This window comes from Corticium candelabrum, chromosome 3, assembly GCF_963422355.1.
Source record: "Corticium candelabrum chromosome 3, ooCorCand1.1, whole genome shotgun sequence".
Taxonomy (NCBI): Eukaryota; Metazoa; Porifera; class Homoscleromorpha; order Homosclerophorida; family Plakinidae; genus Corticium; species Corticium candelabrum.
Window position 1 is genome coordinate 3,201,154 of NC_085087.1, and position 24,489 is coordinate 3,225,642.

The 24,489-nt window shown below is 39.4% G+C and overlaps 1 protein-coding gene across 1 annotated transcript; it reads left to right on the top strand.

Annotated features, from left to right (window-relative positions):
- Window positions 1–2,489: 2,489 nt before the first annotated feature.
- LOC134177253 (uncharacterized) lies at window positions 2,490–3,947 on the top strand. The gene has a single exon (XM_062644035.1). It carries the CDS (start codon window positions 3,035–3,037, stop codon window positions 3,590–3,592), a length of 558 nt encoding a protein of 185 aa, XP_062500019.1. The 5' UTR covers window positions 2,490–3,034; the 3' UTR covers window positions 3,593–3,947.
- The last annotated feature ends 20,542 nt before the right edge of the window (window positions 3,948–24,489 follow it).

Sequence of the window (24,489 nt, forward strand, 5' to 3'; positions counted from 1 at the left end):
GGACTCGTGTCCCAGAGATCACACTGGGAACTATGAAGAGCAACAATCCAATTCTATATTTTTAAGACTTGGTAGCGAAGTCTCTTTTTTCTTGATCGATCTGCGAGACTGGTTTCGTACATTTTCAAAAAGCAAAATGCACGGGTCCGCTTTCATCTAGACTCGTTCATATTTGTTACAGAGTGTCAGCTTGTCGGTCCATCAGCCTCAACGGAAGTGATCTGGACTCACACAATCTACGGCGTGACAATTACTGTTGCAATTCCAAATCGCGGAGTCATACCATACGTGATCAAAATTTCGTAAGTTATTTCATTTCTTAGAATTTACATAGGTTGCTACCATTTGTAGCCCAATATTCATACATCACTGTCTGATGAGTAACCTTTGGTTGAAGTACGCGATACAGAAAAATTATAATTACAGAAAAATTTAGTATCGTACATGCGCATTTCATATGATAAAGTTAAGTATCAAGTACCATAGGGTGTTCAAAGAAGTAATGCGATAATGTATCATTGTAATCTAGCGAACGCTAAAAGTGACTATTTCTAATTAACTAAACCAGAGTCTCGCTGACAAAACATACTTATCTTCTCCTCTAAAACTGGTGCAATGACTTGCTGTGGATCCGTCGATGTTGTTCGATAGTGTTAGCTTCGATATTGCAACCAGAGCGAGTTGATCTCAACTAACTGTCAGGTGAGTGTTGCGTCGCTGATAAGACGAGTCGCTCACGCTTATTAGAAATGAGCAGCTCGGCTTCACCATGGCCTAGAAATAAATGGAAGTTTCTTCTCATCTTCACCGTTTCGATGGCTCGAGAGCAAAAGCGAGGTGTATACTGTGGTAAGTTCAATTTACTCAAATCAGAGTGGATCGAAGGTCTTCGCAATAAGAGCCGTTGGCTCCTAACTGCATGCTACGTAAACAACAAGTATACTTTCTTGTCACTAATGAGCAACAGTGTTTCTTTGCTAAACAACGAAATAATGGTAAACGTATGTGCAGGTGCTGGTACGTACCTAATCAGTCAGGCACACATCGACGTCTACCTTCTCCCCACCAACAACGTCACTCTACAGCCATTCTTGCTTCCACAGGGAAACAGCAATATCACTTGGTTCGCTGCAGATAACAAAACCGAACTACTGATGAGTAACAGCAGACAATTGGGAGAAAACTTAAACATCGGTCCTATGACAATGAAGTACATCATATGAGGGTTATGTATGTCGTGCATTACAAACAACAAGGAAAACCAATAAAATACGTCAGTAAATCTGCTACTCTACGTTACTTGCAATTCAGTGTACAAGTGTTTACAACATGTATGTATCTCTTACTTCAGCTGATAAACTTGTTGTCCATATAAAACGGGTGTACACACTCGATGACCCTGTTGAAGTGCTTGCATCACATTGAACAAACGCGACCAGTTTGCTGCTACAAGCTCAGTCTGCCGAAAACCATGGCTCAAAGGGATTTTCCTAGAGTAAATCATCTGCTTTATAAAATGAAAGAAAAGATAAGAAAAGCCGTCAAAAGCACCCGCTATAACTATCAAAGCGGTTGCCTGCAAATAAATGGGATACAAGAAGCGGACAATGGAAAATACGTGGTATATATAAAAACCTGCTTATCGTCAACATCCGTATCGGTTATATATTTCTCTCTCCGGATTGTTGCACCACCAAGTAATGCAACAATTATTTAGCAATTTAATTAGCGACGGAGCTTGGGGAGGGTCAGAGAGGGCAATTCCCCCAACTTGACAATTAATAACTGCAAAGAAATTTTGAAAAAAAAATATTTAAATTTCATACAGCATTACGACAGTGTTCACCAGTACAATAGATGTGTATAAGCGCCTTCTGTTGCCCAAGAGGAGTATTTAGGTTAAAGTTCAAAATCAGAAAGCGTTTCCCGACCGGAAATGTCGACAACCCACTCTTAATAAGGCATGGAGAATTTCATTTACTCTAACGTCCTTTCAAGTCCCTCCTCTCCCAACTTGCGATGTCATGTAGCTATCCATATCAATATCATTTGTTTTTATCTTCCAGATTCTTCGCTTACTATTATACAGTCATCTCCTAATCCAACAACAGAAGAACGTTCAAGCCGCAGCACCAGACCCAAAGCACAGACTGTAGCCTTCCTAACTACAAATAGAATCACAACATCAACCGAACTAGTATACAAGCCTTCAAAGACTACTCCAATGACAATGAAACTCGTGTTATTGTTCAAGTTTCACAAATCACAGCTGCCACGTTGTCTACGGGCATCGATTCTATGGTAACAAACGCAACAACACCATCAAGTACTAGGAATGAAGTGTTGACTAGACAAACCGTTGGTGAGCATTGGCACCTATATATATATATATATATATATATATATATATATATATATATATATATACACACACACATATACATTGCCAGAAATGCATTTCTTCGAACATGATACTGTTATAAAATCATGGGTTATAGTAACAATTGCTGCATTCGTTTTCATCCTCCTTATTTTGATCGTCTTCTTGTCCTACAAGCACCGTCAAACACTGCTGACATTCTGTTTTTCAAGTTGCCGTAAAATCAAAACACGTAAGCAAATCAAACCCAGCTGTTTGTGAAACACTTTAAACCCTTTGACAATCATTCTAATCAATGCAGGGAGACGCCAAACGAATGCAAGCCACTGGCACGACGACTATGATACTAAATTCTACAAGTAATACATGACACAATAGAGTCTATTTTCTGACCACGACTAATTGTTTGTCTTTCACTTAAGTTTCAACGTAGGAAGAGACGAGATAACTACGGGTACATTTCGTAGACGTACATCTGAGGAGCATTTGAACGCAGAAACGCCAATCGACCAATCACACACAGTCGAGCACACAAGCCATACTTTACCAGACATCATTACAGAGGCTGCGGCTCAAAAACCGATTGACGCCACATCCGACAAAATCGACGCAGACGTAAAACCTACCGAGTCAGTGAATAAAGAAATCCACGAAATGCCCATTTATGCTTGCGTTAACAAGAAGAAACCAGTTCGTGCACCTCAAGAAAACATCAAGCCGACTCCATCGGTGGCAGTGCCTCACAGTTCAGCCTACGTGCCCATATGCATCCCTCCCTCCCCGAAAGTGAATATTCTGCCTACAACCGAAAACGCACCAGAAGACATTCGTGTCAAAGACACAAACTCCAATACAAGCCCCATCGACGGCACTCAAAACAAACCTGAACGTCCAGCTCCTTTTGATCTCTATAAGTGTAAAAAAGAGAAATCTGAGAAAGATGATTCCAAAAAGTTGGAAGAGCAAGATTTAAAAACAAAAGAAGACGCCAAGAAAGACAGCCATCAAGACACCGCTCAACGCTCTGATCAAATTACAGCAAAAGACACCAGTCAAGAACCCAGTCAAGAACCCAGCCAAATTACTGAAAAAGACACCGACCAAGACTCGGCTGTTTTGTACGCGCAACTGATTAAACCAAAACCAAAGGAAGATGATGCAACGGAAACAGCTGACAGTCGAAGCAAGGTAAATAGTATATTTTTAATGTGAAATGTGTTCTCTGATGTGTCTTGTTGTGGACGACAGCATGGTATTCAGTACGTCGACCTCGACCTCTCTGCACTCAACAAAAAGCTGTGACAACGAATGGTCGATACGTGACAACGGGTACTTTATTGCAAATTTCAATTGAGTGACGTATATGTAAACTACGCCAGAATAGATTTATAGTCGATTAGTAGAACTGATTGGTATAACTAGAGAATGATGAATACAGTATGAATTTGAAGAAAGCGATGACTACGTGTTGGATATAAATTTCTTAACATGATGGAGATCTAATTCTGGTTATTAACTCCTGCGTTTTATGTAATACGATAAGTGCTATTAATTAAACCAAAGATTGTAAACGATTTCTTGTTTACAATAAAGGCATTCATGACCACACACAAACCACAGGTACTCCTGAGTCGAGTTGAGAAAGGGAATTGTGTGTGAGTTTATTGCCCAAGGGCCATAGATCGCCACCACTGTGACTTGAACTAGCTTGCAACCCCACAAGATCCCGGATGTGCACACTCTATTGCATGACTCTCTTACCAACTGAGCTATAGCACCACACACACACAAACACAAACACACACACACACACACGCACGCACGCACGCACGCACACACACACACACACACACACACACGAACAAATGTTGAGCTTTTCACTTCTTTCGACGTTGACCATCTGATCAGTTGCAAAGATAGCTCCACTGCCTCTAGAAACAGGGCGTCCATGTGCTGCGAGGAGACTTAGGGCTAGCCCTGACAATCCACCTCGAGTTTGCCCAGAGTCATCCAGGTGCATTGACTATAGCGCAGCTCTGGGACTAGACACCAAACCCACAAGTACCTGTCTGTTGCTAGACACCAAACCACAAGTATCTGTCTGCTGCAGGATGTTATTGTGCCAAGCCTGTTGTCTTGTCTACCCCCAGTCAATGACCAGGTAGTCATACACTCCTTTGTCAAGAGTGGCAATTGCGCGTGAGTTCCTTGCCTGAGGTAATTATGCCTGTGACTATACTGGAACCCAAGACCCAAAGGTCCTGGTGTTTCTATTCTCCTAATGCAACCCTCTAACCAATTGATCTAAAGACGCCATACACACACACACACACACACACACACACACACACACACACACACACACACACACACACACACACACACACACACACAGTACCTGTTGCAAATATTGCAATGCAAATTATACAAATAAGGTAAACTATGGTACTAAAATTGGCATAGAATACAAAATTATTTCTCCACTTGCAAGGATCACTGCCTTACTGTGCCAAAGTGTTGAAGTGATTTCTCGTTGAAAATTAGATCCATGAGCAACACTTTTCGTCCAAACACACATTCGCATAAGTAGTCTAGTCCAAATTCCAGAACGAATTAAAAGTCCGGAAAACTTACACGTTTGTTTTGCTGCCCTAGATCGAAGCAATTGTCATCCACATAACCGTTTCTGTTGAATGGCCACGACTGGCTACAAATAAGCAAAAAGTTGTCTGATAATGCTATAGAATGTACAAAAAGAGCCAATATAGACAATTTCAAAGCTAAACAAGCACGAAACTGTCTGACAAGATCGACATTTCACTTAATACAGTAGGGTAATCCGAGGTAATTTCGTAAAGTTTGATTTCAATAGCCGACCACGGCTCAGAAGCAAGCTCAATTCTAATAAGTAAGCACTCGCTCAATAGCTGATTGCCTAGCCCTCCAAATGGATCAAAAGAAACAGCCAGTGTTATTCGTTTGTAGAATCTAGACAGCGACTTCTGAACAAAGGTAATACATCTGCTAACTTGTCTGGTTTTTAGCTTTCAAGAACAAAACTCACTTTGCAAGTATGTTTGTAGGCGTAGTATTTGGCTTTCGGTGCTACGATCTGTCAGTAGTAAACTAGCTCGGGAGCTAGGACTTGCTAGTATACAGCCATCCATGCAATGTTGCGGGAGGCATTTCACTGGCGCTCCGCTCAAATTAGCCTAAATGACGACAATATTGTAAATTCAAGCTCTGATAACTATATAATAGGTGACAATAGAGTAGGTTAGCTTCCATGTCGTACATCTCAGCGACCATGTATTTCTACGCTGTATTGACTAACTGTCATGTTTCCATTTGAAGTCCCGTATGCGGTATCGAAAGTAGAACAGTGATTCCCGTATGCGGTACCGCACATAAAAACCATCTTTCTGAGCAGCCGAGCGGTATGTTTAGTAACAAAAATGACTACCAAAGCCTTTGCAAGTCTGACATTTAAGATTCGATAAACGTGTAGCGTAAACTACCTACATCGACACAAATTCGTAACGTTCCGTACTGTGTGCTGGGTACAAGCAACCGCGTTAAACATTCTCACTCGCCACAAATTCTCACTACCAGGTAGAAACAGCTGTGCACACTTTACTCAAACACAACAGACATAAAACCCTATTGCGCATGCGCAATGGTTGCGTTGTTTGCTCAGAGTGCAGCTGTATGCATATACGTAACAAGTACAATTAGTATGATGAGCTTGCTGAATATTCAGTGACTCCTTTCATGTTTGCAGAGAGAAAATGAGAAGTGTACCACGCCCTGTCCAGAAGTCTAGCTTCAATTTTTGATTCAGCAGCTCTGGTGCAATAATACGAAGTAATCGCTAGTCTGTAGCTGCTTCTCAAATAAGAATTCTAAGGTAACTCATCGTACATGCTTATGGCTATGATCTAGTGTCTGAAACTCAATTTTAGTAATTTTTTCTGACTGACAATTATTGCTAACAAATATTATTATTTGACCATTGTTCTCACGTGTTTAGGAGGCAAGTTTCTTACCAACTTTGTCTTCAGTCTTTGGATGAGTTGCGAAGGAATTGGGCAAGAAGACTTCTCGTACGGTAAAAGCTACTACAGAGTGTGTAGCAGTTGACATGTGACATATAATGGCATCTGCATGATGAAGTCCTTGATCATTGACCATAAGTCTGTATTGTGTATTGTTGTACACGACTATGCATGGTCTGCATGTTAGTATTTTATGAAAGACAAATGTATCAAATAAATGTCCGTCTTGAAATAGCAAACATGGGAAAGCTAATAGTTTATGCCACTCCCAGAAATATATTAGTTTCTGGTCGCCACCTGCATGATTTTTTGTCTCAGATCAATGAAGAGTATAATTACGCATGCATAGTAAAATCACTGAATACTATAGTATGTGTCTATAGTGCTGCAAATCCAAAATGTGAAGAAGTATGGGAATTAAATAGTAACAACTCTACTTCATTATTGCCGTACTTGTTGTGTTTGTTTATCTTTGGTACAGCATGGAAACAGTGAAGTTAAATAATGTTAGTAGATTTGAAATGGACCTAACATGCTGCATATTTAGTCTTCAGATTTAATACCATTGAAATTTATTTGTTGGGCATAGTATGAAGATAATAGTAACTGCCCACCTGTGGGAAATTTTGAAGAACTGTGGACCAGAAACTAATATATGTTTGGAGGGGCGCATTATGACACATCCAAAAGCAAAGGTATTGGCATATTTATGAGGTTATAGAATGTACAACAAATTATATGGCACAACTGTCATAATATGCTTACTCGACGTGCGTTGTGAGATGAAGTGTGTGTCAATGTCTACGTCTGGGGTACCCATAGATAATACGACTTCCATTTGAAACCACAGTGCATATGAAACTTTAACATATATATTGCAATAAATTGCTATTAATTAAACTGATTGTAACACTACCAGTAGTATATTACAGTTTGACAGTGGTCACAATAGACTATGATCCTGGAATCCATGACACACATCAATATAGCCAAAGTGTGTGTGTGTGTGTGTGTGTGTGTGTGTGTGTGTGTGTGCGTGTGTGTGTGTGTGTGTGTGTGTGTGTGTGTGTGTGTGTGTGTGTGGCGCTGTGGAGCAGATGGTAGAGCGTTGGTGATCACATCCGAAATCTTGTATTCCATGATGAGGGCTGAAGGTTCGATCCTGGTGGAGGCGACGCTGTTGCAGTTTCCTACACTTGCCTCTTTCGACTCAGGAGTATAAATGAGTACCAGGTCATTGACTGGGGTGGACAAGACCGCTGGCTTGGCCGCAACATCATGCAGCAGACGGGTACGTGTGGGCCTTGGTGTCCAGTCCCAGAGCTGCGCCATTGTCAGTGCCCCTGGATGACTCTGGTCAAGCTCCAGGTGGATTGTAGCGCTGGCCCCAAGGCTCCACGTAGCGCATGGAGGTCCTGTCTCTAGAGGCAGGGGGAGCTATCTCTGATGTCGAAACGTGGAGGGCTTAAAATTTGTCCATTGTGTGTGTGTGTGTGTGTGTGTGTGTGTGTGTGTGTGTGTGTGTGTGTGCATGATGATGATGTGACGAGCTATAGCCAGGGCCCTAGCTATGTGATCTGTTTAAATATTAATCAATTAACCTGCAGTATCTCCTCTTCTCTATGTATGGAGTTAGTCCAGTCTAGAATTTACAATAAAATGGTTTCAAAAAATAAGTTACTACTAAAATGCCACCTTCTGACCTAAAGATGTTGGAAAGAAGAAACAGAAATGTATTGGAAACTACAATATCAATGACATGATGCTAACTGGCATGGACGTACAATCCCAATTGTCTGATGCAATGATCGATGATATCAGATGAATGTCTCAGCTGGCCATGCTCTTACTCTAGTCCTCACCTCTCAAAATTTGCATCAAGCTTGATGTGTACCAGACATCATAGGTAACAGACAACCTATAGTAGAAGTTTAGTTACCATACCAGGGTTGTCGCCAGCATGCAAAAGGCACCGCCGCTCTGCCATGCCTTGGCTTCCACTTGGTACAGACCAGCCATGGCGAATTTTTTTTGAACGAGGTTACGACTTAGTTGCTGGAGCGAACATGGTCTGTTAGTACGAGGCTCGCGGCGCAGCTTTGATTCACGGTAGTCAATGGACATGTTACAACCGCGATTTTGACGTAAACGAACTGCTGCCTTTTTGTGCATCTTTCGAGCAGTAACCTGCACTGTTTATTTAAAGGTGGCCCCAGTTTTGAACGTCGCGTCGCCTGAACGTTGTTTTCTCGGCACAAATCGACTTCAAATATATTGGACGGCAGGTAAAGTGATTTATAATCTAGAAATGATTATAATGATTACTGGGTTCTGCGGTTAAACAAATCTATTTGTTTTGAGATCTTTTTTGGGTGCATATATTGCCTGGATTGAATTGTGTGGCAATATTTATACTGCTGCATATACTGCATACATCAAATTGTGTACTAGTTATTGCAAATCTATTTTATGTGTGCAATTATATAATATGCAATTACTAATTAAAAGTGCAAATTACCTTAATTAAGTATTCAGCTAACTTACTTCTATTTCACAGTACCAAAGTGCAGAGTATTCAGCTAACTTAATTAATTCTATTTCACAACTACTACTAGTACCAAAAGATTTCTTAGAAGATAAACACTATATATACAACTAGGTTGACACTTACAGGTGTATACATTGGATATGCCTTTTGCCAATTGACATTATCATATTTGAAACTACACACTATGGCACACTATGGCATTGGTTGTTATATGGTTGGTGACATGAACGACAGTTATATAATTAGTATACTGTGTGTGTGTGTGTGTGTGTGTGTGTGTGTGTGTGTGTGTGCATTTGAACAACAAATATTTGTATATAGATATCAACAGTTAGATTTGTTGTTGTGCCAGTACACAGCAGAGTTTTACTAGAGATATTAGAGATAATAAGAAGTAATTGTGTTATGCTGCTTTGTGACATAATATAATATAATATTTTTTGACATTAACATGTACAAAGCAAGAAAGGTGACATCTGTCTGTTTTGTTGATTTCAATAAACTATTGATGACAAGTACATGTATACTTGTGATTTGGGTTTTGTTTGTTTGTTGTTCCTTTGTTTGTTGTAATATGACATATCTATGTATAGTGACTGGGGTCAAAAGTTTAAACCACTGTATCTGTACATTACTTTTGCACTCTCATAAACAAGATACTTTTTTACGAGTTTCAGCTCATTCATAATTTAGTACACTTTTGAGCTAGTTTACTAACTTGATTTTGTATTACAAATGTTAATAGTTTTTACTGGCAAATGCAACGAGTAGACAACACGAGAGAGTCACTTGGAAAAGGCATGCAAAGCTGTGAAGAATGGAGAGATGTCGCTAGTAGTGTGGGACAGCTTATGCAGTATGTATGATGGAGCCATGCAACTCTCTTATTCCTATCAATGGAAATACAAATGGTTGGCAATTCTTGAGAAACAATTCTGCTATATGTTGCTGAGAAAAATGTCCAACATTTCCTTATATATAGCCAAGATCATTTAGTCTGCATGGGAATTAACAAAATCATTGTCTCAACTGCATGGCCAGCACAAAGCCCTATTTTAAATTCTGTTTGTCCGTACGTCCTACTGTCTACTGTCTGTTTGCCTGTCTGCAGCTTTTCTGTTTGTCTTTTCATATATTTTCATAAATGAAGTTAGAAAGTTTCAAACAATATAATAGCAAACAAGGCTAAGTACAGTTCACACTGTCCAACAGCTAAATACAATTTGCAGATTAAGAAAAGTAAAGGGACATAAATGTCCTTGTCTGTCTGTCTGTCTGTCTGCCTTAATACATATATTCCATTTAAATCAAACATTTACATCTGTCTGTCTGTGTTTGTCTGTCTGTCTGTTTTCATTGACTGTATAAGTCAATCAACATAGTGACTGTATAAATAGATCAATATTGACTGTATATATCAATCAGTATTGACTGTATATATCAATCAGTATTGACTGTATATATCAATCAGTATTGACTGTATATGGCCGTGTTTCCACTAGCTGCACCTTAAACTAGTTTAGCTTAAATGGGTTTAGGAACTAAACCAGTTCAAGAAAGCGCTGTTTCCACTAGGAACTTGCACATCCGGGATGTGCAAAACAAACCGTCTAGGAACGCCTTATTTTGAAGTATTGGGCTGCTTTGTTGCAGAGTCAGAGCAACTGTTGGTTTTTACTGATTCAGCATCTTCTAGTAGGAATTTGCACGATGATGACCAAAGACACCGTCTTGTCTCTCTCCGTAGCTACTGATTTCTTTCCCCTTGTTAACGACCCTTACATCTTTTAAGGCAATTCTATCCCAGCAAAATAGTCAATATCATCAAAACGACATTGTCTGAAGCCATCTAAACAAGCGCGCTACTGTCATGTGACAGTTAAACCAAAACCACTTTGCTAAACCTACTTCGAAGTAGGTTTAAGAAATAGGTTTAGGTTTAACATATAACTGGTTTAGTGCAGATGGAAACAGGTCAATTCTTAAACCAGTTTAGCTTAAACCACTTGGTAAACCGGTTTAGGCACTAGTGGAAACACGCCCTATATCAATTCATATCGACTATATAAAATTAATCAATAATGAGTGTATAAATCAATCAATAATGAGTGTATAAATCAATCAATATTGACTGTATGTATCAATCAATATAATGACTGTGAAATCAGTCGGTATTGATTGATTTATACATTCAAACTGATTGATATATACAGTCAATATTGGTTTATTTATACAGTCAATATTGATTGATTTATACAGTTATTATGGTGATTAATTTATACAGTCAATATTGATTAATTTTATATAGTCAATATGAATTGACATATACAGTCAATATTGATTGATTTATGCAGTCAATATTGATTAGTATATACAGTCAGTTGATTGATTTATACAGTCAATATTGAGTAATATATACAGTCAATATTGATTTATTTATACAGTCAATATTGAGAGATATATACAGTCAATAATAGTTCTACGTTAATTAGTACATACATACATCCATACGAGCAAATGAATTTGGTACATGTACCTGTTTGTCTGTCAATTTATGCTGTTGATCTAGCAAAGATTGTAACTGTGTGTGTGTGTGTGTGTGTGTGTGTGTGTGTGTGTGTGTGTGTGTGTGTGTGCACGCACGCTTGCGTGTGCATGAATAGTGTAGAGTAGTGTAATGTAGATACACATATAGACAGATATGCTCAGTAACTGTACACAAACAGACACAAAGACACACGGTCTTGCACACAGAAAATAAACACACACATGCACATGCACATCACATGCTCGCTCGTGTGTGTGTGTGTGTGTGTGTGTGTGTGTGTGTGTGTGTGTGTGTGTGTGTGTGTGTGTGTGTGTGTGTGTGTCTATAGATCTGGGTTATGGTTATGTGTGCAAGTGCATATCCTTGCAGTAATATATATATATATATATATATATATATATATATATATATATATATATATATATATATATATATATATATATATATATATATATATATATGTAATGTAGTTATGTTTAGGGACTGAGTGGGTAGGGTAGTTTGGGGTAGTCTGGGGCAGTTTGGGGTAGTTTGCATAGAAGAGGAATATATGTATATATTTCAAATATATATATATACAGTGGCGGATTCAGGCTGGGTCTATGGGGTCTATAGACCCCCCCTTTGAGCTGAGCATTACTGTTTTCAGATTCGATTTTTCATTCTAATACAAAAATACCTGTTCTTTGGTACTGTGTTACTTTATGAACTGAGTTACTCAACAGTATATTTAATTAAAGACAGCTAGCTAAGTTTCGAAACTAACAGGTCCAAGTTCCAGTCCTTTCGCCTGGTTGCCGAGATCGTGTTACTGTAGGCTTGTTGTAAGCGCGCAAAAGGACGGTAGATCGAGGTCATAAGATCTGCTCATGCTCAGAGAACTTCATTCTGCAATCCCACGCATCTACTGATTCCGTGAAGTCGTCAACAAATACTTCAAAATAAAGAGACATGCTGCTACACCTATCACTTCATTCTTCTCCAAAAAGAGCAGAGAAGGTAAATGCAGATGACAAATTTGCATTTATACTATATATAATAGCGTTTGACAAAATTCAATGGATTACCATTTACTGACAATACCCTTTACTACAGAGTCTGAGGGAGAGTTACACTCAAGTGCAGATATAGGTTCGCCATCACAAAACTGTGTAACAGAAAACCCTTGTGTGGTCCCCAGATGTTACTAGTAAGTAGATTATAAATAGTATTAATCTTAAATTCAAATATTAAGTTATATACATGTAGCTGCAAATAGAATACAAACTATCACAACACCGCTTAATTTTAATGTTTACAAGTCCAAGTCGAATGTCACCCAGTGCCACTACTCTGTCCCAAGTTGAGTCGAGCACTGCTTTCCCTCCTGACAATATTGGAGCACTGTTGAAAGCAAACCAGAAGTTAAGTGACTTGGATCCGACACGTAAATACCAATTGCTTACATCTAAGCCAAATCTTGATTCTTCCTATTACCCAAAGACGTACTGTGCTGTTTCTAAACAATATCGCCACTTTACACCAAGCTCGTTTAAGAAATATCCTTGGCTCTATTACAGTCGTGCAGAGGATGGGGCATTCTGCCGAGCCTGTGCATTTTTTGCTCCAGAGTTACCTGGTGGACATTCTCATGTCAGTTCGTGACTGCACCTTTTAGAACATGGCAAAACTATCTGACAGGACGCTAGCTCACGGCAAGCTTGATTACCATCTTGCTTCTCTGGCAAAGATGAGTGCATTCTTGGATTGTTAAAGTAACCCATCACAAGCTATTGACACAGTGCTTGTATCCGAGGCTCGGAAGCGGATGGAGGCTAACAAGAAAGTGATTTTGTCTCTGTTAAAAATAGTTTTGCTGTGTGGAAAACAAGGCATAGCGTTTCGTGGTCATCGTGATGATTGTTTCAACTGGGAGGATACTGAGTATGAACACTCAAACCCAGGGAATTTCATTGAGCTTGTATGCTATAGGGCTGAAACTGACAATATTCTCTCTGAACATCTCAAGAACTCTCCAAGAAATGCTAGATACACATCCAAAATGATTCAAAACGAATTGATTGAAGTGGTTGGAAAGTACATCTGCAACGAAATCATAGCAGAGGTAAAGAAGAGCAAATACTACACTGTCATTGTCGATGAAGTCACTGATATTTCAAACAAAGAGCAGCTCTCAATTTCCCTTCACTACGTTTATTATGGTACTGTGAAGGAAGTATTCATTGCCTTTGTCTCAGTAGAAAGGATCACAGGAAAGAATATTGCTGCAGCAATTTTAAACTGGATACAGACAGTTGGATTGTCACCAAGTGATATGCGAGGGCAGTGCTACGATGGAGCCAGTAACATGTCTGGAGCAAGATCAGGATGTAGTGCTGTAATTCAACAGCAAGCTCCAAAGGCTGCTTTTTTCCACTGTGCTGCTCATCGATTGAATCTTGCTGTGGTGTCTGCATGTAAGATCCAAGCATTCATGAATATTGAGGCATACATCGGATAAATTGCAAGGTTCTTCACATTCTCTCCCAAAAGGCAACGACTGTTTAATAAGACAATGGATAAATTCCTTCCAAAAGCCAAGGCCCGAAAGCTCAAAGACGCCTGTAGAACAAGGAGGGTTCAACGTATTGATTCGTACACAGTCTTTCTTGAGTTGTTACTAGCATTTCACACATCTCTTTAAGCTATGCTTTCTCCAGGGCAACACAAAGACTTTGGTACTGATTGGTGCTGGGATGGCAATACAATCACAAAGGCGAATGGCTATCTGTTTCAGCTTCAGTCGCCTTCTTTCTCAGTTTGCTTCAAGATTCTCCTTGAAATTTTGCAATGTCTCAAAGGCCTCACAGGCAAGCTTCAAATGCAAGCTTCTGATGTCATGTATGCCGACAAGCAGGTTCAGTCAATACGTTTAATCCTACAGAAAATGAGAGAGGACTGTTTCAAAGAATTCAATAAAATCTTTGCCGAAAGTCTTAAGTTAGGACAAGATCTCCATGGTGAAGATTTTGAGTTGACCAAACCGCGCATTGCAAGGCGACAGTCTCATCGAAGCAACATTGAAACATGCAGTGCACAGCAGTATTATGGTGTAACCATGTACAATGAGTTCCTATCTCATGTCATAAGGGAGCTTGACAACAGATTTTCTGGAAACCAGTACTTGGTTCCCGGCTTGCTCCATTTGGTTCCAAGTAAGGTTGCTTCTGAATCTCATGATAACTTTCCAGAAACACTCAGTCAAGCTGCTGATTATTTCAAAGACGACTTGCCTCATTACAACATGCTTTCCATTGAGTATCGAATGTGGGTCCGGAAATGGAAGTGTTCAGATGAAGTTCCAACAAAGCTTGCTGATGCACTCAAATCATGTGATGAGATTCAGTTTCCTAACATATTCGTTTTGTTGAAGTTGACTCTAACGCTTCCAGTCACCACTTGCGAGTGTGAGAGAAGCTTTAGTCAACTCAAACTGATTAAAACCTGCAGAAGATCTACAATGACAGATGATCGATTAAATGGATTGGTAATCATGAAAATAAACAGTGATCGATGTGAAAGAATTCGGAAATCTCCAGAAGCACTAAATCTACTTGTGAACTCATTTGCATCATTACATCCTGGGAGAATGAAGATTGCTTTTGCTCTAGCTGATCAATAATTTCACGTTTTTAACATGTAAAATCATTTAATTCCACTGTGTACATTGTACTAAACATTATGTCTTAATTAATGTATATAATATTATATGTATGGCATATACAAATAGCCTTAGCTGCTATAACCCTAGATTGAGATAGCTAGCTTGCTGCTACCAGCTGGTGCAGCTAGTTCTTGTTTCTGCTGGGAATTATTTGGAATTGGTTTTTTACGCCAAAGGGAGACAGCTCCAAAGTTCTTAATTATTAAAGTGACTGAATCCTAACAAAAGTAGGCGAAGTAGGCGTGGTTAAAATTTTGTTTTATAGACCCCTCCTTTCTCAATTTCTGAATCCGTCACTGATATATATATATATATATATATCTATATGTAACATGATATTTGTGCAAACAAACAGTACTGGACCATCATGCCATGAATTCTTCGACTACTGTATCAGGTTAATGTCTTTCAGTGAGACTTGTTGTCTGTATAGCCATTGTCAACGTGGGTTTTAGTCTTCTAGGTGACTGCATCAACGAAACATCAATCTATGGATACCATGCATCTCAAGAGAGAGTTCTATGCTCGTCAAGTCCAAAGAAAATGTTACACAAAGCCGATATGTAATTCCACTAAGAAAGCCCAATCAAAATCAAGGCAAAAGGCCTCACTCTTTGAAATTAAGTATACAGAAGGGCTGCCAGAATGCTGGGAAGTGGTAACAATAGTCATAACAGAGACATATAAAATAACGAGGTAGACAATTGAACAGCAGGTCAACCTAAGATGATTTAGTTAATTAATATTTGACATAGCCAGCAGTACTGTTACATTATCATTGATGTTGCCATCTATCACTTTGTTTTTAATTCTTGCAGTTATGTAGTGCTGGCCATGCAGATGAGACAATGATTTTGTTGATTCCCATGCAGAATAAATGATCTTGGCTATATATAAAGAAATGTTGGACATTTTTCTCAGCAGCAAATAGCAGAATTGTTTCTCAAGAATTGCCAACCATTTGTATTTCCATTGATAGGAATAAGAGAGTTGCATGGCTCCATCATACGTACTGCATAAGCTGTCCCACACTACTAGCGACATCTCTCCATTCTTCACAGCTTTGCCTTTTCCAAGTGGCTCTCTCGTGTTGTCTACTCGTTGCATTTGCCAGTAAAAACTATTAACATTTGTAATACAAAATCAAGTTAGTAAACTAGCTCAAAAGTGTACTAAATTATGAATGAGCTGAAACTCGTATAAAAAGTATCTTGTTTATGAGAGTGCAAAAGTAATGTACAGATACAGTGGTTTAAACTTTTGACCCCAGTCACTGTACATAGATACGTCATATTACAACAAACAAAGGAACAATAAACAAACAAAACCCAAATCACAAGTATACATGTACTTGTCATCAATAGTTTATTGAAATCAACAAAACAGACAGATGTCACCTTTCTTGCTTTGTACATGTTAATGTCAAAAAATATTATATTATATTATGTCACAAAGCAGCATAACACAATTACTTCTTATTATCTCTAATATCTCTAGTAAAACTCTGCTGTGTACTGGCACAACAACAAATCTAACTGTTGATATCTATATACAAATATTTGTTGTTCAAATGCACACACACACACACACACACACACACACACACACACACACACACACACACACACACACACACACAGAGTATACTAATTATATAACTGTCGTTCATGTCACCAACCATATAGCAACCAATGCCATAGTGTGCCATAGTGTGTAGTTTCAAATATGATAATGCCAGTTGGCAAAAGGCATATCCAATGTATACACCTGTAAGTGTCAACCTAGTTGTATATATAGTGTTTATCTTCTAAGAAATCTTTTGGTACTAGTAGTAGTTGTGAAATAGAATTAATTAAGTTAGCTGAATACTTTGCACTTTGGTACTGTGAAATAGAAGTAAGTTAGCTGAATACTTAATAAGGTACTTTGCACTTTTAATTAGTAATTGCATATTATATAATTGCACACATAAAATAGATTTGCAATAACTAGTACACAATTTGATGTATGCAGTATATGCAGCAGTGTAAATATTGCCGCAGTGTAAATATTGCCGCACAATTCAATCCAGGCAATACATGCATCCAAAAAAGATCTCAAAACAAATAGATTTGTTTAACCGCAAAACCCAGTAATCATTATAATCATTTCTACATTATATATCACTTTACCTGCCGTCCAATATATTTGAAGTCGATTTGTGCCGAGAAAACAACGTTCAGGCGACGCGACGTTCAAAACTGGGGCCACCTTTAAATAAACAGTGCAGGTTACTGCTCGAAAGATGCGCAAAAAGGCAGCAGTTCGTTTACGTCAAAATCGCGGTTGTAACATGTCGATTGATTACCGAGAATCAAAGCTGCGCGGCGAGCCTCGTACTAACAGACCACGTTCGCTCCAGCGACTAATAATTAAGCTGGATTTACAATATGCCAACACTTGAGCGTCGCGTCGCGTCCTGCCGTCTTGCGTGGGAGTGGCACGCGTCGCGCGTTGTGCCATTCACAATATGATTTCAGCGCCCTGTAAACGTCGCTGCATGAATTCATGAACTAACCACTCGCGCTTTGATTTTCTACTGGCATAACTCTGCCGGAACCCCCAGCTTGCTCAAAAGCCATTTCCATGCGTTTTCCCTAGCACACTAGTCTTTGTACATCTTGCAGCTGATCATCCACGAGCAAGGACAGCTCCCTACACAATCTATAGACCGCTCAACGTCGAGTACAGCGCCGAAATCAGTACTCACTCACGGAAGCCACGCGTGCATTTTTAGTTGGGTCTCATTGGTCGAAATCAAGGTGTTACTTCCGACGCGACGTGCTCAGCTTCCGGTGCGACGCTCAAATAGAACTCGGTTTTATTTGGACGCGTCGCGTCGCGTCCGTCGCGTCTCCCTCGCGTCGCGTCGCGTCGAGTCATTTACAATTTGAATTTAGTACAACGTGACGCACGCGACGCGACGCGACGCTCCAGCGTTCGCATATTGTAAACAAGGGCGTCACGTCTTAGGGGCTAGAGAGGGCGCTAGCCCCCCCCACTTTTTTAGGGCGTGGCTTGCTATATTTTGAGTCAATTCTATTTTCAACGTTAATTAAACAGAAGTGTAGCTTGTCTTTAGCTAAATTAGCTGATTCAGCATAGACTGTAGTACTACAGAAGAATTTAATATATATGACGCCATGAATTACGTCACATATGTCAGCTTCAAATTTGCGCCCCCCCCACTTTTGGGACCCATGTGACGCCCTTGTTGTAAATCCAGCTTAAGTCGTAACCTCGTCCAAAAAAATTCGTAGTCTCGCGTGCCAGACCTTCGGCATACGCGGGACAGGTTTGGGTGCACGAGGACGGGGACCCAGACCTCTCGCCCTTACCCTGAAGGTCTGGCATGAAGACTACGTATGCTTTGATGCATGAGTAGGCAGTGATTACTATCATATATACATATATATATATATATATAAAAGAGAGGTGTCTGTCTGTGTGTCCGTCTGTTGGAGCGTTTCTCAAAAACGGCCAGTCCGATCTCAGCCGAATTTGGCTCGCGCACACCGAATTCATTCTGGTCGAAAGTGAGACTGTGGTCGTCTTCCTGACTTCTCTCACGACGACGCGATGGCACTCGCTTCCGCTCGCGCACGAATATCTCTGGAACGGCGCATCCTATCTCCACCAAATTTAGACTGCCCGTTCCCGACGTCGTACGGTACGCGCTGCGCGTGTCGTTTATTGTGGGCGACACTGGGAAACGGAAGATATTTTGCTGATATCCGGGTCTTGAAAAAATACGCCCACAGTCGTTTGCCAGTCTACAACCGCCGAAGAGCTGCCGTGTTTAATGCACCTGTTTCCCGAAACGCCAGCAACGTCTTCGAAGAGACGACGTTCAACGGGACTGTTGAAATGGCGAAAGTCGGCATTCGTTATATACGGGGAACGGATTATTCGGGTAAGTATTTCACGGGACTTGCACGTCGAAATTATAGATGCCAGGTTAGATACATTTGTTCTCTGCAACGGGACTGTCGAAATGCCTTCAACGGGATCAATAATCCAATCAACGGGATTTTTGAAACTGGACACGTGTCGAATAGATGCCAAGTTCGATACACCTGTTCCTCGCAACGGCAGCAACGTTCAAGTCGAAATTGCTTCAACCAATCGCTAATACAATCAACGGGATTTTTGGAAACGGCAATGGAACGGGATATAACTATGAATGAGAATTCTGTCTGGCTGCTACTAAACGGTAAAAGCACTTACACCACGGCTAACTAGTGACAGTAAACGGTTCTCTATACAAACTGTACGTGACCTGGCTACACCCCCTCTGCCTCTCCAACCATCAAACGCATTTTTAGATACTTTCTGCTATAATCTCTACCTCTAGAGGCTACCTGTCTGTCTGTCCTGTCTGTCTGTCATTAATAGCAAACAGGGTCTGCAAATCAATAATTTGTGTGATTAAACTATTACCTGGGCGAAGCCGGGCATTGGAGCTTGTGTATATATATATATATATATAAGTCCAAAGACTACGTAGTTTCAATATTGTAAAGGCTTTTTGATTCTCTTTACACTGAAAAATCTCTGCATACGATGTTGATTTGTGCGTATTAATATGCCAAAGTTACCTTTAAAAATCAGAAGCGGTGTGATCTCGTTGTTCGATCTTGCATTCAGTGATTGTGACTATACTTAGGATACATACTGTACGTGGAAATACACATTACATGTGCGTGCGCGCGTGTGTGTGTGTCATTTATTCCTGCATAAGATGTCACTTGGCTTCCCTTCTTATCTAACCAACTTTCCGACCACGTCCACAATTGATTTCACACCGTCGCACACCCCCTTCAGTCAGATCCTAGATCCGCCCCTGCAATTCCATATTTTGATGTTCAAACTTGGTAGCGAAGTCTCTCGCTTCTTGAGCAATTTGTGAAACTGGTTTCGTATTTCAAAAGAAAAGTGCGGTAAGTACCACTCAAATGTTAGATAATCGTGAATAACAAAGATATGGTGAGTATAGTTACTAAGTTTTCAACATTATTGTGAATTAGAGTCATCCAGACAGATCTCAGCGTAAACCAAAGCGCAGGCAGCGACTCACACACTTTATAAATTCGAAAAGCCACGGAATGACAAAATTGAGGTTAAAACGGCAGCAGAAACAACGACTGACGGTGAGAAAAACATTGAAAAAACAAACTGACCAAGATTTAGCTGTTATGTGTGCTTAACCAATTAAAATTACATGAAAGTAGAATAAGACAGCAGGAGAAGTTGATTAAACTGGCATTACAACAAGGCAAACGCACAATTATGTTTTAATTGTGTTCTCTAATGCGAATACTGTTGACAACAGCACACTGGTCAGTACGTCAAACATGATATTTCTGTTATTACCAAAAAGGACGTTCACAATTAAAGCGACGATTCTACTGTAACAACTAATCAATTTCAATGGAGTGATGTATGTATAAACTGCGTCTGATTAGATTTAGAATGAATATGTAGAAAAAGTATCATGTAATATAGGATGCTGGATATATACTACCAAACAATCGATAGCTTCGATACTTCAACTATATACCGTTTCCTCAAGCTTTCAAGAACATACTAAAACAGTTGTCTGTAAAACTACCGTGCTACAACGCCAAGATGTTAAATGCACGTATGCAGTTAAAAGTTTAGATGTTTGTAGTTGAGATTTGCATACTTGACTTGGGAGAGATGTTGGAAGGATGTTGGGTATTAGGGTATTGTAAAATATAATGTAAAGATTATATATGAGTTTGATGCTTCTTTGCGCAGGTGTCTAGTGTCTATTGCTAAAGTTCTTCTGCTAGAGATAGTTGTTGGAGTCAAGCAACGCTTTCGATCCGTTTGGGTGGACTTGGATTGCGAGAAGCTTGTAGATCCTCTTCTGCGGCATTTTTGGGAAGCTGTAATGCAACTCGGCTCTCTCACAACGTCTGATGAATACAGATCTGAGCATTTCTTTCAACAGCTCATAAAGCGCATTTCCGGATATTCCTGGAAAGGTATTTGCACAAGAACTATTACAAGAATTATTGCCTGTCCATGAGTTCAAACCAGAAATCGGCACCGAACATCATCTACAAGTATTATTAAATAACAAGCTTTAGTCAGACCTAAAGCAAGAAGCCAGCATTCGTGATCATGCAAGGATTTCCAGGGTGGCTTGCCAACTTACTTTGATCTTTCATTGAGAAATTCTCTCCAGCCTTCATATATAATACATTCAGCAAATCGTGCTGGAGCAGCAGCAGAAGCTGGAGTTTTGGAGAAGAACCGCTGTCATGAAGACATGTTGAAGGCTACTGGAAGTCTATTTGAACCACTCGTTGTTGAGACTCTTGGTTTATGGCATCCCCACAGCACGCGCATGTTGAAGATAATAGGAAGGAAGACGGCATTTCATCGTTGTCAAACTCTTAGTAGAACGCTGTTTCTATATGAACAGCTTTCTGTCAAGCTTTGGCTTTATAATGCGAAACTAATTTTAGAAAGTTTAGCACTAAATAGTAGAGACACATTTGTTGGAAATAGTTAAATGTTTATGAGTAGGCATGCATTGGGCACGCCATCAAAATATAATATATATATATATATATATATATATATATATATATTGTATTGGTTGTAGCAAAAAATACATATATACATGTATATATTAAGATAATTCAAAACATACTGTCATTCGTAATTCTAGTTAACTTCTGGTTATCACAAGCTTTAGTAAAATGTTTGCTAATAGCAATTTGATTGCAAACTTGAGCAATCGCCCATACGCACACCGTAAAAATTTACAAAAACCTTATAACAATATACTTACAAAATCGACATACTGAATGAAGTTGCTATAAAACTCTTAGTTGCCATATTATTTAAACTTCAATTCTATTTTAACAAACCTTGATATAAAATACAAGCAACAAATTTTCTCAATGACAGTGGAAGCTGTGTGCCTATTTACGAGCTAAAACGTGCAACTAATATTGAAATGGTTAACTAGTTTGATTTACACTAACAATGGCGACCGTGCCCGTAGCTATACTTCGGATCCCGTATGCGGTACCGATGTCCCGTATGCGGTGTCATTTGGTATCGTATGCTGTGTTATTCGATTGCGAATGTGGTAGGTACATTTTAGAGCGTCTTTGAAAACGCAATCAACAACAAGAACGCAGTCTAAATAAATTTTAAAAATAATTTAACATTTTGATTTTTGATCGATCAACGGAGTAGTATCATAATCATGCACTCTAAAGTACGTTAAAGGCATGAGAAACTATGTTGATTACTAGGCGTAACCATTACATTGCACCAGATTATCTCGCTGATTCTACTCTTAAAGTGCGACTACGGTAGCTGCAGCGGATGATTTTTCAATGGTGAACACTTCGATATTGCATGCAATCAGAGTAAAATCAATTAATTTCAACAACCTGTCAGGTGCGAATTCGAAGAGACAACAAGTTTGCTAGAGAAATGAGCAGCTCGGCTTCACTATGTCATGTCAATACATGGACGCTTTTTCTTATTTTCAGCGTTTCGTTGGCTCGGGACCAGAAACCAAGCGTATATTGCGGTAAGGAAATTCTATTTTACTAAGAGATCAATAGGAAGAGTGCGAGAATGGTCATCAGAGTTAGTCGTAAATGTTGAGTATTACTTTCTTGATATTAGACAAGGATGCAGCGATATTTCTTCTTGAAACAATGCAATTGTGTATCGCGTGCACTCAATCAGACACACCTCGATGTCCAACCTTGTTCGCAACACATACTTTATTGTGCGGCCACATTTACATCCGCTGAGAGACAGAAACATTACTAGGTTTGCTGCAGATGACAGAGCAGATATGCTGATAAAGAACAGCTAACGAGAAAAAGACAATTAACCTACGAACCTACGAAATGAATTCGAAAGGCACTCGACAGCGCCTCGGAGTCCTAGCAAACGAGTAAAAGATTTACGTTGAGACAAAACTTTCAGGGTGAACACTAGAATTATTTATGTATATAAACATAAGGCAAATTATTTTAAAAGAAAGTGATAAGAGGTGCAACGGCGGTAAGGGTTTAGTGGCGTTTTCATCTTCGGATCACAAACTACAGCAGATACTAAGGCATGGTATCGTCCATATCACTCTTACTTTGAAATTCAAACAAGATATCATAACTTAAAAAATATGTTTAAAAAATTATTGACATTTTAGGACAGACCCCAAACTTATGTTGCAATCCATCAACTAAAAGTGTATATATATATATATATATATATATATATATATATATTTGTTTATTTATATATAGCGGTATAGCCGCGGCTGATTCATCAGTTCTGTGCTGCAGAAGAAAGTTCGATATTGAGGGTCGACTAAGTTGATTTCAATTTACAGTTAACTATCTGTCAGGTAAGTGTTGCAATCCTCATAATTACAGAGGTGGTAAAAATTAGCAGCTTTGCTTTAACTATGCCATGTGAATGGCAGAGATGTTCTGCGGTACAAAGTTCAATTCACTGAAAGCGGATTGTGGTCTTAGACTAGCTAGGAAAGGGTGTTGGGTGTAAATGTCACGTAAACAAAAGTATATTTTCTTGTCAATAACGAGCAACAGTATTTCTTTGCTAAACGACGCAGTGATCGTAAACGTATGTGCAGGTCAAGGTACGTACCTAATCAATCAGACACACATCGACGTCTACCTTCTGCCCAACACCTACTTCACTCTACGGCCATTCTTACGTCCACTGGTAAACAGCACTATCACTTGGTTCGCTGCAAAGAACAAAACCGACCTGCTGATGAGTAACAGCAAACAACTGGGAGAAAACCTAGACATTGGTCCTATGACAATGAAGTTACATCATATGAGGGTTATGTATGTCGTGCATTACAAACAACAAGGAAAATCGATAAAATTCGTCAGTAAATCTGCTACTCTACGTTTGGCAGGTTGGAAATAGTTTTACTTGCAATTCAGTGTGCAAGTGTTTACAACATTTATGTATCTCTTACTTCAGCTGATAAACTTATTGTAATTACAACACGCGAGAACAATTTCGATGGCCTTGTTGAAGTGCCTGAAGCACGCTCTAGACAAACACGACAAGTTTACTGCTACAAGTTTAGTCTTTCGAAAAGCATGGCTCAAAGGGATATTCCTAGAGTAAATCATCTGCTTTACACAATGGAAGGAAAGAGAAGAAGAACCGTTC

Coding starts and splice junctions, on each gene's coding strand:
- LOC134177253 (XM_062644035.1), top strand. CDS start 3,035: ATGCCCATTTATGCTTGCGTTAACAAGAAGAAACCAGTTCGTGCACCT.